Source organism: Schistocerca gregaria, chromosome 2 (genome assembly GCF_023897955.1).
Source record: "Schistocerca gregaria isolate iqSchGreg1 chromosome 2, iqSchGreg1.2, whole genome shotgun sequence".
NCBI classification, from domain to species: domain Eukaryota; kingdom Metazoa; phylum Arthropoda; class Insecta; order Orthoptera; family Acrididae; genus Schistocerca; species Schistocerca gregaria.
Window position 1 is genome coordinate 1023737281 of NC_064921.1, and position 19377 is coordinate 1023756657.

Here is a 19377-nt window from a genome sequence, read left to right on the forward strand (position 1 = left end):
CGTGTGGCCAGCTGTTCAAGAGTTACAGGCACCACGTTGATGAAATGAGACCACGGTGATCAATCGAAGCAACAGGTAACTTGCGCAAATACTCTTGAGAATCAATCCTAATGAGGATAGGTAGAAAGTCACCATGAAGATGATCGCTGAGCCACAGACAGGCACGTAGGAAAGACAATCTCACACTCTCAACTAAATTTTCGGCCATAGCCTTTGTCAGAAAACGAGAGCGCACACACTTTCATATAATCACTCAGATACAACTCGTGCACACATGACCGTTGCCTCTGGCCGCTACGTCAATAGTCTCTGAGAATCGGATCCAAACAAACCATTCCTCACACTTCCCTGCCTTTTGTCAGTAGCTGCTAGACTAGTGGCGAGAAGTGGTGGCAGAACTGACTGCACGCTGGAGGGAATGGCAGGAAGGGGAGGAGCAGTAAGAATGAGGGAGTAGGGAAGGAGTGCACATACTCAGCTGCGCCCAGCCAGCTACGATACACGACACCTCAGTAAACAAACCATTTTGTCTACTGAGATTTTTCCTGCATTTTTCAAATTTCCCTGATATTTCTTTTTGGAGATATGTTGACGATATGTTTATAGTGTAGATTAAAACTGAAAAAACTACAAAAAGGTGGGAATTTAAGGAGATGGGACCTAGATAAACTGAAAGAACCAGAGGTTGTACAGAGTTTCTGGGAGAGCATAAGAGAACAATTGACAGGAATGGGGGAAAGAAATACAGTAGAAGAAGAATGGGTAGCTTTGAGGGATAAGGTAGTGAAGGCAGCAGAGGATCAAATAGGTAAAAAGACGAGGGCTAGTAGAAATCCTTGGGTAACAGAAGAAATATTGAATTTAATTGATGAAAGGAGAAAATATAAAAATGCAGTAAATGAAGCAGGCAAAACGGATACAAACGTCTCAAAAATGAGATCGGCAGGAAGTGCAAAATGGCTAAGCAGGGATGGCTAGAGAACAAATGTAAGGATGTAGAGGCTTACCTCACTAGGGGCAAGATAGATACTGCCTACAGGAAAATTAAAGAGACCTTTGGAGAAAAGAGAACCAATTGTATGAATATCAAGGGCTCAGATAGAAACCCAGTTCTAAGCAAAGAAGGGAATACAGGAAGGTGGAAGGAGTATATAGAGGGACTATACAAGGGCAATGTACTTGAGGACAATAATATGGAAATGGAAAAGGATGTAGATGAAATGGAAGATACAATACTGCGTGAAGAGTTCGACAGAGCACTGAAAGATCTAAGTCAAAACAAGGCCCTGGGAGTAGACGACATTCCATTAGAACTACTTACAGCCTTGGGAGAGCCAGTCCTGACAAAACTCTACTATCTGGTGAGCAATATGTATGAGACAGGCAAAATACCCTCAGAATTCAAGAAGAATATAATAATTCCAATCCCAAACAAAGCAGGTGTTGACAGATGTGAAAATTACCGAACTATCAGTTTAATAAGTCACAGCTGCAAAATACTAACGTGAATTCTTTACAGACAAATGGAAAAACTAGAAGCAGATAACCTTGGGGAAGAACAGTTTGGATTCCGTAGAAATATTGGAACACGTGAGGCAATACTGACCCTACGACTTATCTTGGAAGAAAGATTAAGGAAAGGCAAACCTACCTTTCTAGCATTTGTAGACTTAGAGAAAGCTTTTGACAATGTTGACTGGAATACTCCCTTTCAAATTCTGAAGGGGGAAGGGAGCGAAAGGCTATTTACAATTTGTGCACAAAGCAGATGGCAGTTATGAGTGTCAAGGGGCACAAAAGGGAAGCCGTGATTGAGAGGGGAGTGACACAGTGTTGTATCCTATTCATGATGCTACTCAATCTGTATATTGAGCAAGCAGTAAAGGAGACAAAAGAAAAATTTGGAGTAGGTATTAAAATTCATGGAGAAGGAATAAAAACTTTGAGGTCCGCCGATGACATTGTAATTCTGTCAGAGACAGTAAAGGACTTGGAAGAGCAGTTGAACGGAATGGACAGTGTCTTGAAAGGAGGATATAAGATGAACATTAACAAAAGCAAAACGAGGATAATGGAATGTAGTCAAATTAAATCGGGTGATGCTGAGGGAATTAGATTAGGAAATGAGACACTTAAAGTAGTAAAGGAGTTTTCCTATTTGGGGAGTAAAATAACTGATGAGTATAGATTTAAGTGTCAGGAAGTCTTTTCTGAAAGTATTTGTATGGTGTAGCCATGTATGGAAGTGAAACATGGACAATAACTAGTTTGGACAAGAAGAGAATAGAAGCTTTCGAAATGTGGTGCTGCAGAAGAATGCTGAAGGATTAGATGGGTAGATCACATAACTAATGAGAAGGTATTGAATAGAATTGGGGAGAAGAGGATTTTGCGGCACAACTTGACAAAAAGAAGGAACCGGTTGGTGGACATGTTTTGAGGCATCAAGGGATCACAAATTTAGCATTGGAGGGCAGCGTGGCGGGTAAAAATCCTAGAGGGAGACCAAGAGATAAATACACTAAGCAGATTCAGAAGGATGTAGGTTGCAGTAAGTACTGGGTGATGAAGAAGCTTGCACAGGATAGAGTAGCATGGAGAGCTGCATCTAATCAGCCTCAGGACTGAAGACCACAACAACAACAACAACAACACGTTTATAGTGTGGCCACGTGGAAGGATGCTCTGGATCATTTCATAGATGATTTTAATTGTCTGCATCCCAATATTAAGTTCATGATGGAACTTGAAAAGGATGGAAAACTTCCATTTTTAGATGTCTTGGTCTACAGAACAGATGATGGGACATTACGAAACAGTCCATGCCTACAAACCGATATCTTTGCGTATCAAGACGTCATCCAGCTTACCAACGCAAAGGGGTCCTACGTACATCGTGAAAAAGAGCTTATGCCATCTCAGATGAAGGTAGCTTGACACAAGAACTGGATCATCTAAAAGTAGTGTTCAAACAGAATGGTCATACTGACAATCAGATCAATCGTGCTCAACAGATTAGACCTCCGCGGAAACCAACAGATGATACAAGCAAATCAGTGCGGTTCCTGCCTTTCATGGGAAGCAAATCTTCAAAAATAGGAAGAATTTTAAAGATATTTGATATTAAAATTGTATTCCATTTGCCAGCTAAGAGTAGAGCACTGCTGGGCTCAGTGAAGGATGATTTGGGTTTGAGGAAGCTCAATTTCTACAAAATTCTCTGCCACTGCAGGAAAGCCTATATAGGACAAACAATTTGTACGGTCCAGGATCAGTGTCTGTGGAGCACCATCACTACACATGTTTATTTTTGCCAGAAAAATCTGTGGTTACGGAACATTGTCTTACAGACGGACATAAAATGTTGTACGATCAAGCACAAGTGGTTGCCCATGCATCAAATTATTGGGACCCCATAGTGAAAGAAGCTATTGAAATCTGGTTATATGACAATATTATAAACAGAGACACAGTACATCCTTTAAGTAATAGCTGGAAGTCTGTTTTGTTTGACATTTTTCCATGATTGAAAGGTGCCAACAGTGGTTGATATTGATTTAGAGTTTCCACGAGTTTTCACCACACGTCTGCTATCGTGCTTTGCACTAGAGAGCAGTTATGTTCATGCACACATGGTGGACCTACAGGTGGTGTATATAAGAGCTGTCACTTTGTGTTTGATTTTTGTTCTGGCGAGTTAGTGCGATAGCTTACTTACCTAAAGATGGCGGCCAGGAGGACCGGTCAAGATGACATTATGTTCGGGCTGGAGACCTGACATGAATATCTTAAGTGTTACAACAAGCTAAATTTAATTTCAGATAATGTTGTAAATTGAAGATGAATGCCTCTATAAAGTACTTTTAGAAAACTTATTACTTCTATGTGATATTTCTACCACAGCAGCTGGCTGGTACCTTGAGCCTGACTTGGAAGCAAAGACTTCTCCCCACCCTTCTCACCTCTCACCTGGTGACACAAATCACCTTCCTCCGACCCCTACCTTAGGTGACTGCTTGACAGGTATAAAACAGTTGTGAATCTCTGTGTACACATTGGATAGCCAATGGGCAATTTATGTATCAAACATACACTTCCATTGAATATTCAAATGTTATTTCAAATATTACGTGCAGTTTAAACAGATAATATATCTGTTGTTGTTGTGCTCTCAGTCCACAGACTGGTTTCATACAGCTCTCCATGTTACTCTAACCTCAGCAAGCTTACCTATCTCCGAGTAACCACTGCAAACTACATCCTTCTGACTCTACTTAGTGTCTTCATCTCTTGGTCTCCCCCCGCAGTTTTTACCCTTCACGCTTCACTCAAATACAATATAACTTGATGCCTCAGAACGTGTTCTACCAACTGATCCCTTCTTCTAGTCAAGTTGGGCTACAAATTCCTCTTCTCCCAATTCTATTCAATACCTCTCAATTAGTTATGTGATCTACCCATCTAATCTTCAGCATTTTTCTGTAGTGCCACATTTCCAAAGCTTCTATTCTCTTCTTGTCCAAACTATTTATCGTCCATGTTTCACTTCCATACATAGCTACACTCCATACAAATACTTTCAGAAAAGCCTTCCTGACACTTAAATCTATACTTGATATTAACAAATTTCTCTTCTTCAGAAATGCTTTCCTTGTCATTTCCAGTCTACATTTTATATCCACACTACTTCGACCATCATCAGTTACTTTGCTCCCCAAATAGCAAAACTCATCTACAACTTTAAGTGCATCACTTCCTAATCCAATTCCCTAAGCATCACCTGATTTAATTTGACTACATTCCATTATCCTCATTTTTCTTTTGTTGAGTCCATCTTACATTCTCCTTTCAAGAAATTGGCCCTATCATTCACCTGCTCTTCCAGGTTCTTTGCTACCTCTGACAAAATTACAATGTCATTAGCAAACCACAAAATTTATATTTCTTCATGATGGATTTTAATTCCTAGACCAAATTTTTCTTTCTTTGCTTTACTGCTTGCTCAATATACAGACTGAATAACATCGGGAATAGGCTACAATCTTGTATCCTCCCTTCTCAATCACGGCTTCCCTTTTGTGCCCCTTGACACTCATAACTGCCAACTGCTTTGTGCACAAATTGTAAATAGCCTTTCGATCCCTGTATTTTACCCCTGCCACCTTCAGAATTTGAAAGAGAGTATTCCAGTCAACATTGTCAAAAGTTTTCTCTGGGTTTACAAATGCTAGAAACGTAGGTTTGCCTTTCCTTAATCTATCTTAGAAGATAAGCCGTAGAGTCAGTGTTGCCTCATGTGTTCCAATACTTCTACGGAATCCAAACTGACCTTCCCCGAGGCCAGCTTCTACCAGCTTTTCCATTCGTTGTAAGGAATTCATGTTATTATTTTACAACCATGACTTATTAAACTGATAGTTTGATAATCTTCACACCTGTCAACACCTGCTTTCTTTGGGATTGGAATTATTGTATTTTTCTTGAAGTCTGAGGGTATTCCGCCTGTCTCATACATTTTGCTCACCAAATGGAAGAGGTTTGTCGTGGGTGGCTGACTCAAGGCTATCAGTAGTTCTAATGAAATGTTTTCTACTCCCGACTTAGGTTTTTCAGTGCTCTGTCAGATTTTTCATGCAGTATCGTACATCCCATTTCATCTTCATCTAAGTTCTCTTCCATTTCCATAGTATTGCTCTCAAGTACATCTCCTTTGTATACTCCTTCCACCTTTACACTTTCCCTTCTTCACTTGGAATTGGTTTTCCATCTGACGTCTTGATATTTAGGCCTATACAGGTGGTTTTCTTTTCTCCAAAGGTGTTTCTAATTCTCCTGTAGGCTGTATATATCTTACCCCTAGTGATACATGTTTCTACATCCTTGCACTGTCCTCTAGCCATCCCTGCTTAGCCATTTTGCACTTCCTGATGATCTCATTTTTGAGAAGCTTGTATTCCTTTTCTCCAGCTTCATGTACTGCATTTTAGTATTTTCTCCTTTCATCAGTTAAATTTAATCTCTCTTCTGTTACCCAAGGATTTCTGCTAACCCTCGTCTTTTTACCTACTTGTTTCTCTGCTGCCTTCACTATTTCATCTCTGAAAGCAACCCATTCTTCTTCTACTGTATTTCTTTCCCCTGTGTTTGTTAATTGTTCCCTAATGCTCTCTCTGAAACTCTCTACAACCTCTGGTTCTTTCAGTTTTTCCAGGTTCCATATTCTTAAATTCCTGCCTTTCTGCAGTTCTTCACTTTCAATCTACAGTTCACAACCAATAAATTGTGGTCAGGGTCCACATCTGCCCCTGGAAATGTCTTACAATTTAAAACCTGGTTCCGAAATCTCTGTCTTACCATTATATAATCTATCTGAAACCTTCCAGTGTCTCCAGGCCTCTTCCACATACACAACCTTCTTTCATGATTCTTAAACCAAGTGTTAGCTACGATTAAGTTGTGCTCTGTGCAAAAATCTTACCAGGTGGCTTCACCTTTCATTCCTTACCCAAGTCCATATTCACCTACCGCTTTCCTTCTCCCCCTTAAATTCCAGTCCCCCATATGTATTAAATTTTCATCTCCCTCAACTATCTGAATAATTTCTTTAAACGCATCATGCATTTCTTCAATCTCTTCATCATCTGCAGAACTAGTACTACATAAACTTGTACTGCTGTGGTAGGCATGGACTTAAGTGTCTATCTTGGCTACAGTGATGTGTTCACTATTATTTATCTATAGAGACTGAATATACCAAAAGGCTTTTTTTCAAAAAAATCTAGCTTTTTGAATAAAATAAAAGGTTTTTCCCAATTTTGAAAGTTCCTGGCTTTTCTACATATTTCAGAATTTGGTGGACATCCTGATAATATCACTGAAAGCATTATCCAACCAACCTTGCTGCTGCCATAATAATCATTCCTGGTTGTTGAGTCATCTCAATTTGTCTCTATAAATGTCATTTAAATCTCAATTCTTTCCCAGTCTTTGCACATAACAGTCAAACGAAATGTTTTCTCTGTGTCCCTAATACATACAGAGCATTATGGGTGTAAGTGCAGGTATTTCTATCAATGGCTGAGGGCAGTGTACTGAACAACATTACATCATTATTTACTCTATTTTCTGACTAATGATTATAGCTGTTTTTAGACTGGATAGTACCTCGAACTACTTGTAGCACAAGGAATCCACGAATGTTTATATTTCCTTGGGCAACTATTCAGGTAGGCAAAATTGATAGTCTATACTGACATGCATAATCTGTTTCATGGTGCAGTTACCACTGAGCAGGAAACATCAGGTAGTAAATTATGTGATCTGTTTGCAGGAAGACAGACACAAAGAGGAAACAACTGACATGCTGATGTTGGTACATACTAAGTTTTCAATTATTGTGATACCCGTACCCATACCCCTAATACACTGTATTCTATACTTTCAGTACTTTATTATGTGCCCCATCCTTAACGTAGCTGTGTTCAAACCCACAGAATAGTCATCACCATGAAGTTCCAGTCGATACGTACATATCAGAAACAATTTTTTTTCCTTCCTTATTGAATACCTGACATCACTGACATAGATGTAAGCATATACACTAATCAAACAACAAACTTTGATTTGTCTTCTGACCATCAACTTTTCTTTAGAACCTTTGTATATTTAGAAGTCATTCTATGCCCTACTTTTCCTCCTGTGGTGCTAGTCCCAAAGAATGCAGCAATGTCTCTTTGAAGTTTGGAAAGAAGAGGAATATATTGGTAGACAAACTTTACACCAATACCATAGTTTTCTCTGTATAGCTCCATCAGTATGGTGATGCCATGAAAGGCATACAGTTCCTAGTCTTGAGCTCAACATGCAATTTTCATAAGTTAGAATGTTTCGTTAGTTTATATTCATTTCAAATATTGACAACTGTGTATTTGTACACTACTGTAACATCAGACAAATTTCTAAATTACTTGAGGTACATTAACACACGTTTTCAAACAAAAATAATGAGAATTTTCTGGAACTTACAGCATCCATGTTAAGCTCCTATGCAGTTCGGGATCCACACCTTCAATATCATCCAGTGTTATAGGTTTATTAAGCAACATCTTATAAAATGGCATTGTAAAGCCTCCATCAATGTAATGACCATGGAAAACAGCTATCCCAATTACACGGCCCACAAAGTGAAAATATGATAAATGCTCCTGTGGAGGAAATCAAGTTACAGTTGATTGTGAATTATCAACCACAATTGAGAAAACTATGTATGACATGACACTGAAAAATACTTACAGGATTAATGCTACTATCAGGATTGATCTGCAGAGTGTAATTATCTTCACGTGAATACTGGAAAAGTCCGTACTGAGGATTCAGCATTTCATGTGACAGAAGGTACAGCCACTCACGAGCAACACCTCCATAATCTAAACCTTCTTCTCCTCTGAATTTAACCATTAGGCGTTTGCGCATATCCTTTGGTCTCATTTTCATCACCAGTCTATATGACTCCTGTTTGCAAAAGCATGTTATAAATTTAATATAGCAATAAAAAGTTTTAACTTTTTAATCACAGTATACTGTGACAAAAAGCGAAAACTATGTTTTATGCGTGATCACATAACTATTAATTCAGTAATAACTGAGCAAACATAGTACTGAACGTTCTTATTTATAGCACATAGATAGGTAAATCTTAACTTTGATGAAATACATGAAAAGTTTCTTACTGCATCCAATAAGAAGGCCATTTCATGCAGAAGAAAAAAGAAAAGGTGGTGGTGGTGGTGGTGGTGGTGGGTTAAGAAAAAGAAGGAAGTTAGTGAAAATCTAAAATATTGAATCACAATGTCACTGTACCAAAAATTCTTCCAACCGAAATGTTTCTGTCCACAAAAATGTGTCACACACACACACACACACACACACACACACACACACACACACACACACAATGAACAGGGTAAATAATGTAACAAACATAGCTTCAAACCTGAAATAAAACATTTGCTTATGCCACAAAAAGGTATTAATGATGTAATGCTCAGTTCAGAGGTAACTGGTTTGAATTCTGTAGGTTGTAATGGTACTTGAATTACGTAACCATTACAGCACCTCAACTGAACCTCTCGATACCAGCAATATTCTACTGTGTTTCTGTAGAATAGTTAACATATTTCTGAGGCAACATCCAGATTTGATTTCATTAATGTAGAGGTACTTTGATACATCGATATGTTTACATTGCAATGATATTATTCTTATGTGTATTCTTTCTTTTGTCACTATGATCTTTGACGTACTTTTAACTCTGATTTTTGGGCATGTAAGTGATTATTAGTTGTTAGAGTGTCGGACCTTGAGAAAGTCAGGTCTTGGACGTCATGTTGGAAAGACGCATAATGTAGTCAGCTTTTAAAATGTGAACTTTAACAGTGAGGAAGATTTTTTCAAGTATGTTTTGTATTGTGATGTTTTGTGTGTTACGTGATATTGCAACAAAAGCAATAAAAAGGAAGTGTAACTTAAATTCGGAGTGCTGATTATTTTTTTTACATCACCATTGTGCTAACTTTCAAAGGTTTAATTTTCAAGAATGGTTTGTGAAGCGCATCTACAAAACTTTTGAATATAGCAGAATAAAACCTAGGCCTCTTTGCATCCGAGCTTGGAACCATCACCACCTAGATTTTTGATGATTGAGCCATGATTTTACAACAAGACCAGCGTGGGATACACGAAAAGATGAGTGCCTAATTTATTCATTATTACATGAAATGACTTTATTAACTGTGCTCTAATGACACCTGCCACATAATAACTTTGTTGTTGCTCAAAAATGCAGTATTTAGCAGCGTGAGCAACACCACAATCATAATTAAATTTTGACCTTTTGTTGTGGTAGGGTTGTTAGAAGGTGGAATAAATTTTTATCAGCAGCATTTAATCTGCAAGGAGCGAGAATTATTGTTGTTGTTGCTGTTAATTTCCTGATTGGGAGGCTTTGCACAAATGTCCTGAGTTGAACTGCAAACCTCTCCGCAATGTCTCATGGAGTGAGGTCATGAGACTGTTAATGGTGATCCACCTATCTCATGGAGCAGTAAGCACCATATTGCTGATGGTGAAAGGGTTGCATTGCTTTTGAGGGCACCCCATCAACTGCATTGCCAGTGAATTCTGAATTATCAGGTAGTATGTCATACCTTTTTGTTGCGAAAAAATATCTGTTACAGGGTGAAGAGCCAACGTTAGATTTAACTTTGAGTAGTGAAGATCATCCTTTCTCCTAGTATTGTAGCCATGTACACTGCTATTACTTTTGAATTCGTTCGGATTGTTAATAACAAATTTCATAAGTGAATATATATATTAAAAACAAAGATTCCAAGACTTACCAAGCGGGAAAGCGCCGGCAGACAGGCACATGAACAAAACACACAAACACACACACAAAATTGCTAGTTTTCGCAACCGATGGTTGCTTCTTCAGGAAGGAGAGGGAAAGACGAAAGGATGTGGGTTTAAAACCAAACCAATTGTACATATAATGGTATCAAAGGGATGTGTATTGAGATGTAAAAAGGGGGCCACTTTCTGAGGAGCTAATTGTGATTCAAAATACAAGGTAAAATCAAGGATTATATGGCTGTGTTTGAGCACAACTCAAAATGTTCAAACAGTTTATGTCACAGTTCGGAAAATATTGGGTTCTATGCAATCTTTTGATTGACCCATGATCTAGTGACTATTGTTGGTACTATATCCACAACTGTCTTAGTGTACGTATGGCACCATGGATTTTAATAATAAAAGTAACTGTGAAACACAGCCTAAAATACCTTCTACGGTATATGTGATTTGGGACACTGGCAACTAATGAATAAATTAAGATTTTGCAATTATGTTTCTGTCAAATTCTTGAGCTTTTGCTCATTCCTCAATCTAGTAACATGGCACTATCTTCAAGACGGGTATTGTAGTTGTAATTTAATCTCATATTGGAATAATGATCAGTTTACCACCATATATTTTGTTTCTCAAGCATTTGATTTTTTATTAATTTTCTTCATTGTTTCATCTAAAAGCTGAAATCTGAAGTAAATCAACCAAAATCTTTGAAGATTACAAAATCTTAAATAGACAGTGATCTTTCTCTTGTCTTGAGAGTAAAGTGTGCAAAATTTCATCAAGATCAGACTGAAACTGTAGACTTGTATGAATTACAAACAAATTAACAAACACTCTTCGTTATATACATTAATGCCTAAGAAACTAATATTGAATACCACTTTGATGTTCCAGAGTCCTGTTGGCTGAAGCTCCTAAAGTAAGTCACTGTGGTCATATACATCTAAAACTTATGATGTGGATTGTTAAAACTTAGAGGAAATTTTCCCAGCAAACAGGTCAAACATTAGCAGATTCTTCTGAATGCACTCACACTATAGATGATTCACAAAGTTTTTGGTTGCAAGTTACAGCCACAACACGAACTGCCACAGGGAGATGACAAATTTTCTTGGAGTTGGGGCAAGAAAATCTTTTTGTATCCTTAAATAGGTGGTAATATCTTCATCACTTTTTATCAAGAATAGTGAGACAAATCTACACACTATGCTAGTTGTTATGTGGCACGCACAGTTCTAGTACAAGTTCAGGATTGCAATGAAAGATTTATTGCTTATGCCTCCAGAATGCACTCCAAGTCCGAAAGGAATTACTCTATAAATGATAAAGTCTGCCTTGCAGTTGTCTGGGCTATCAGTACGATCAGACACTATTAATACAGCAGATCATTCACTATTGCTAGTATTCACCATTTTACTTTATGCTGGCTGGCAAGCCTAAAGGAACCATCAGTAGAACTGGCTGCATGGGCACTAAAGTGTTGCACTACTACATAGAAATAAATGCAAACACAAGAGTGTTGACTGCCTTTTGCAGAATCCACTGAAAGAACATTTGCTGGTGATATCCCAGCCATTGCTGTAGCTAACCATTTTTTATGACGCCTTCTTTCTGTTCAACTTAGCATATGCACTTTCATACAACAGTGCATGCGGGCATGTGTATTTGTGTGTGAGTAATTTCTTTCATTTGGAGGGAACGAATAATAGCACATTGCTCCTCACGTTAGGTGGGCCTCTCTTGTGCTGCTCAGCAAACAATAACCACGTGGCACCCACGTTTGTTTTGTTGATGTGTAGTGTCTTGAGGTTATGCATGAGGGCAATTTTTGTGCAATGTCTACTAACTCCCAAGAAAGCAAGCTGAACTTTAGAGATGATTACTGAGAAGAGAAGCCACTTGTTATGCTGCTCCTACATATTATTTCAATAAAAATATGAGATATGAAGCCCTGAGAGTCAAGTATTAGATAAAAGGTCTCCAATCCCATTACTGTCTGAAAGTAGGGAAACAGAGGAGAAGCAGCTTACAAATTTATGAAAAATGCATAAGAAAAATATTCATGTTATGGTTATTTAACAGCCCAACACGAGGAATGAGGCATCACTCAAAATGGCACTGGTAGAACAGGACAGCAAAACTTCAATCTCAACTAAAAGGCAGTTGCATAACAACTAGGCGTTTAAAGAATGCAAAAAAAATGTGATAAAAGGCATCCTCTGTGTGAAATGTAACTTCTGGTTACATGAAAAGTGTGTGAATGAGAATCTCAGGTTCATAAATGTTGACATTAGTTGGTCATGTCTTAACTGTGTTAGTGATGAATGTGAAGATCTTCTGAATATAATAAATTCAAAAGACGAAATTATTACGTTACTGAATAGTGACATCAAGACTCTCAGAATAATCTGGAAGCAAGAAAACGCGAAACTATTAAATGAATAACTGTTTATTGATTTGCAAAAACAGTGAAACAGTGATGGAAAATGGCCAAAAAAATAGTCAAATTGAAAGTGTTAAAAGTGATATGCAAACTGAAAAACATGATGATAATGATGAAAAAGAGGTATAAAATATGTCAAACCTAAAAACAAATATAAGTGGATAGTTATGTACTAAAAATAGAGGAAGAAAGTATCAAGAAAGTAACAAACAAAGCACTGGAAATGACTTCTTAATAACTGGTAATTCACTAATTAAAACTGTTGCAGTACATCTACCCACAGATAAGCACACATCAATTAAATAATCATTTCAAGAACACACGGACAACAAGACAAAACACATTTCTGCTGGTAAATCGCAATGAACACTGTAACAGTATTTTCATCCATGGGGGAACGAACTCACTGCAAACCAGCAGCAAAGAAAAGATTGTAAACAAAGCATGAAAGCTGACCCTGACAGTGAAAAATGTATACCCAGAATCAAAGTTAATTTTAAGTAGTACTGTGCACAGAAAATTGGAAAGTGATAAATACAAAGACAGAATAAATGATCGCATCAGAGAGCAATGCAACAGACTTGGTGCAGTTTTTGTGGATTCACATAAATTTATTATGTGATAAGTGCCTAGGACAAGGTGGACTGCTTCTAAACAGGCGAGATTCGGCTAAATTCAACAATATGTATAGTGGTATTTGTAAGATCATACTTGGTAAGGGAAACTAATATGCAGAGATGTTGTTGTTGTTGTTGTTGTTGTTGTGGTCTTCAGTCCTGAGTCTGGTTTGATGCAGCTCTCCAAGCTACTATATCCTGTGCAAGCTTCATCATCTCCTAGTACCTACTGCAACCTACATCCTTCTGACTGTGCTTAGTGTATTCATCTCTTGGTCTCCCTTTACAATTTTTACCCTCCACGCTGCTCTCCAGTACTAAATTTGTGATCCCTTGATGCCTCAGAACATGTCCTACCAACTGATCCCTTCTTCTAGTCAAGTTGTGCCACAAACTTCTCTTCTCCCCAATTCTATTCAATACCTCCTCATAAGTTATGTGATCTTGGGTTGTAAAAATAGATAAAGTTGAAATGAAAATACACAGTGTTTCACCAACAGATGTCATTAAGAATATTCAAAAAAAGTAGCAACACGTTCTTAATGCACCTTAACATAAATGAGTCAAGTTCAAACTATACACATGACAGAGAAAGAAAACTTAATGACTTGCAAATCATGTTGTCAGAAATACTAAATACTGAGGCTGTATGCTTGAATGACCACTAGCTTACAAAGGAGAGTACCAAAATCTTAAATAACCTTTATCATTTTTACGTTGCCAGCAGGTTTTATAGGAGTGATTTAACTCAAGGAGAATTGTGCATGCTTGTGGAAAGATCAATGGAATATGAAGCAAGATTCAATTTTTATTTCCTTTATGCAGAATGCATATTTGAAAGCTGCTGCTTTGAGTTGGGGCAAAATGTTATTTTATGTGTGTATAGAATTCCATCTGCAGAAACAAGAAAACAATTTTTGTTGAAATTCCAGTGCCTACTGCAAAAACCTCAAAATGAAATCCAAGCAAAGAACCTTAATAACTGCTGATTTCAACATAGATTTAGTCAGTGAAACCAACAACTCAATGAAATTTCTTGATATGATTCAAATATCGGGGATTTGCACTTTTTCCACTGATTTTAGTCAAGTAAACAAAATGTCAGCAACATGTACAGATAATATTTTAATCATATTAAAAACAAAGATTCCAAGACTTACCAAGTGGGAAAGCGTCGGTAGATAGGCACAATGAATAACACACACAAACACACACACAGAATTTCGAGCTTTCGCAACCGGCAGCTGCTTCGTCAGGAAAGAGGGAAGGAAAAGGAAAGATGAAAGGATGTGGGTTTTAAGGGAGAGGGTAAGGAATCATTCCAATCCCGGGAGCGGAAAGACTTACCTTAGGGGGAAAAAAGGATAGGTATATACTGGTGCGCGCACACACACACACACACACACACACACACACACACACACACACACACACCCATACATACATATATACACAAACACAAACACAAGCAGACATTTGCCTTTAAATATGTCTGCTTGTGTTTGTGTACGTATGGATGGATATGTGTGTGTGTGCGCGCGCGCGCGAGTATATACCTATCCTTTTTTCCCCCTAAGATAAATCTTTCCGCTCCTGGGATTGGAATGACTCCTTACTCTCTGCCTTAAAACCCACATCCTTTCATCTTTCCTGTTCCTTCCCTCTTTCCTGACGAAGCAGCCGCCGGTTGCGAAAGCTCGAAATTCTGTGTGTGTGTTTGTGTGTTTTATTCATTGTGCCTATCTACCAGCGCTTTCCCGCTTGGTAAGTCTTGGAATCTTTGTTTTTAATATATTTTTCCCATGTGGAAGTTTCTTTCTATTTTATTTACATCATCATTAATATTTTAATCAATTACATTTATAATGAAGCAAATAATTTTTGTTTAGGTTTAGGACTTTTTGACCATTGTGCTCTCTTTACAGAGTCACCAGAAACAGTAGAAACCTGCACCAACGAACCTACACCAAACGCCAATTCACCACAGAAAATATAAACTTATTCCATCAAAGATTAAATAAGGTTGAGTGTGCTGTAGATCATAGTATTTCAGGTTTAGAAAATTCTGCTATTTTCTTTGAAAACTTCCAACACATTTTTAATGAAATGTTCTCCCTTACTATGCATAATAAAAATGTAGGAAATAAACTAGTGGATTACTGAAGGAACAAAAATCTCTACTGCAAGAAAAAGATAGCTACGTAAGGATCTATAACATAGGAACAAAAACCTCTAGTGCAAGAAAAAGTTAGCTACATAGGGAACTAAAACATGACAAAAGTCCTGATTTTGTTACCTATGTAAAAAAAAATTACAAAAATATTTTTAAAAAAGTTGTAAAGGCTGCAAAGGAACTGGCAAATAATACATTTTGGATAGTGAAAACAAATCAAATGCATTATGACCAGTGATCAAAGCCACAGCTAGGGGCCATGATATTTCAGAAATCAAGATAGAGCACAAAACTATTGTAAATACTGCTCAAATTTCTGAATTATTTCATGAATACTTTATAAATGAAAACAAATCAAACATCAATGTAGAAAAGTACTCAGATACTGCAGGTTTCTTTAACACTGGGCAATTTGAAGGTGAATTTCATTACATTTAGCAAAACTACTGTAAAAGATACAAAATGTGATATTACCATTACAAAGTAAAACATCAGCATTATGGGATGGGATGCCAACAATAGTGTTAAAAACAGTATCTAAATTAACTGCACAGTCACTTCCTACAATAGTTAACCAGTCCCTTCCAGAAGGTTATTTTCCAGGCACACATAGGCAGACAGTTTAAACCACTGTTCAAAAAAGGCACAAAAGAACTTAGGGGGAACTATTGGCCAATCTCTCATCTTACATCACCATCAAATCTATTTGAAAAAGTAGTCACCATACGAATTCAAAATTCCATACAATATTTAAAATAACCTCAAAAAATCAGTATCGATTTCAAAAAGGCAAAACCATGGTATCTGCTATAAACCATTCTGTAGACAAAATTAGTTCCTCTCCTGACAACTCACTGCATACCACAGGAATGTGTTGTGGCCTATCAGAGGCCTCTGATAGTGTGAACCACTCTTTGCTACTCTGTAAACTGGGAAAGTAGGAACTGTGGGCAATGTGGTTTAAGCCCTACCTAACCAACTGAAGACTGAGTGGTTATATCATAGAGAGGAACTTATGCTTCAAAACGTAAAACCATTTCACAATGAGTACCCAAAGGTCCTGTTTCAGGTCCCATTCTGTTTCTGTTTTACATAAATGTACTTTAGTACTGAAAGTGACTTAGTTTTATTTGTAGATAAGATCTGTAATCATTGGAAGTAACAATATTGATCAAATTCACCAAACTGTATTTAAAACTTAAGAAAAATTAGATACCTAGCTTGATTTAAATGGGTTAAAATTAAACATGAAAAAACTCAGTTAATACAGTTGAAAGCAAAACAAGTAAAATTAAATTATATTTAGATCAGTCACAAGAACTGCAACTGGATAAAAAAATCTATCATGGGGCTTACATATACAGTACCGTGCAAATAAGTTAAATAGCCCAGCGTTTGCAATTAGGATATTACACAATGATACCAATACGGACATACGAATAGTAGTATATCACATCTACTTCAAGTCAGTAGTAAGATATGGAATTATATTTTTGGGGTAACTCAAACAATGTGTGTCGTATATTAAAACTTCAGAAAATCATAGTTAGAAATTTGCGCAATGTAGGGTGAAGGAAATCATGTCACCCACTCCTAAAAGATCTAAGTATATTAAGTGTTCCCTCACTACACATCTATGAGATGATTTTCTTTATTCATAGTAACCATGATTTACATGTAACAAATCATTTTCAACGATTACAACAGAAATAACTAAAATTTATGCTGCCCACCCACCATTTAAAACTTTATGCTCAAACTCCACTGTATATGGGTATGTAACAAAGTGAAAGGAAGAGAACTGCTCAGTTTAAATTTAGAAACACTGAAAAACACCTTATGAGAAATCAGTGCAGAAATGTTACTATTCAGTAGAAGAATTTATGAATGACAACCCGAAAATTTGAGTAGGAGAGAGAGTAACTACTTAGGACTGTTAATTTTTAATAGCTTGTTACTTTCAAAGAAAAATTATTAAGTGCTTAATTAATTATCCAGTACAGTATATTATATTATTGATATTATAAGAAAAATTCTAAACCAGTTTTTGTGTTTTGATAAGTCTCCTGTAATTTAATCAATGACTCGAAATTGTATGTTATGATACAATAAACTTCTACTTCTATTCTACTCTGATCAAAAGAAAAGGAGGAGTGGAGCTGAATGAAGTACAATGATGACACCAAAGATACCAAATGGGAATTTCTGAATTTGTTGAGTCTGAGGACATCAATCCTAAACAACTGTTTATAAAATTAATGACATAATGAATGTCTATTAACTTTCACATAAAGACTAACGGTCTCAATTACATATTTTTTAGCGAAATAAACAATTCAACTAGTACAAATGATGATGATTGCCAGCTAAGAAAATGTTAGTGCAAGCCTTGTCACTCCAGTTTCTCAAGCAGAAAATCTGAAATCTGTCTGTCACTTGAAATTTGCAAAAAACAAAACAACCTTGCTATCACTTTGTGTTTCTTGTACCTCTGTTACTTAGGTACTGTGTAACCCAAAGCCTTAATGTTCTCTTGCTGAGGAAAGAAATGGATGCATAGTAGACTGCTTGCACAATGAGGCAATGTGTGGATAGGTAAACACACACATGCATACACGTGTTCTTTCTACTCATTTTTGCACGTGCACTTTGTTCCCATGTGTCTATGACTGTGAATGAGGAAAGAGGCATTGTGTGGACATACTTTTACAGAAGTAAGAAGTTATCAAAAGAGAATCCAGATATATAAGTGAAATACTGTATAAAAGGAATTATGAAACAACGGATAGGTAGTGTTGCTCGCCATCCTAGACCTTTTACAGCTAGCCACATGGAAGTATTTTCACTGCACACTGACATCAGGTCATCCAGCATTTGTGCAGACTTCGAACAAATCTGAAGCAGATGCCACTGGCTATGTGTCTGCCAGTCTATAAGACATTGTATTAGCCGCTGTAGGTTAATACCAACAACAGAGCCATTGTGCCTCAGTTACCCCTAGGATTTCTGACATCAACTGTTTCAGTGATTGCTCCTTGACATCAACTGTTTCAGTGATTGCTCCTTTTCACTAGTTTGAAACTGACTTATCCTAAAGGGATATCACATGGACAAAAGGGAATAGGTACATAATAGTGAAATCCAACTAACACCCACTAAAATGACAAGCAAGACTGTATCACCTACTGCAGCTCCAGGAACCTGCAAGTTTCTTGTAAGAGACATAATTTTGAAGTACATCAGCATCTTCTGTAATTGTCTCCAATGACCGAAAAGTGTTTCCCTGAAGACTGTTTAACAAACTAATGACTTCACCAAATGTTTTAATATGATGTCGGCAGATAAGCTCTCAATGTATGTAGACATGTACTGAAAGACTGGGATGCACTACACATTTCATGCCATTTTTCTTGATACATGCTCGAGAAGCTGAAACAAGAATGGATACGTTGTTTCCATCTCAACCTGATAATTAACTCAAGGAGACTGACATTTAGCATGCCTGTGGGCCTCGCACACCCAATATAAGAACTGTAAATGTTATTTAGCAAACACAAACCTATAAACTACAACACAAGTGGCTTAAAATGGATTTTTACACCTATGAACAATGTAGAACTACAGAAAAATTATTAAAGCTTTACCCTGGCCTGCATTGAATTGTAAGTAGACCATAAAGTCAAGGATGGCCATTTTACACTGAGGAGACCAAAGTGCACAGACACTGTCCATCT

General features: G+C 37.2%; 1 protein-coding gene across 2 annotated transcripts in view; it reads right to left on the bottom strand.

Moving 5' to 3' along the window:
* The window catches only part of LOC126335532 (E3 ubiquitin-protein ligase SMURF1), a 187480-nt gene that overhangs the window by 38743 nt on the left and 129360 nt on the right, over positions 1-19377 (bottom strand). For both annotated transcript variants that reach the window (XM_049998905.1, XM_049998906.1), the window contains 2 exons: positions 8293-8511; positions 8026-8204 (listed from right to left, as the gene is read on the bottom strand). In XM_049998905.1, the coding sequence (XP_049854862.1) occupies positions 8026-8204; positions 8293-8511 (398 nt within the window). The remainder of the gene's footprint in view (positions 1-8025; positions 8205-8292; positions 8512-19377) is intronic.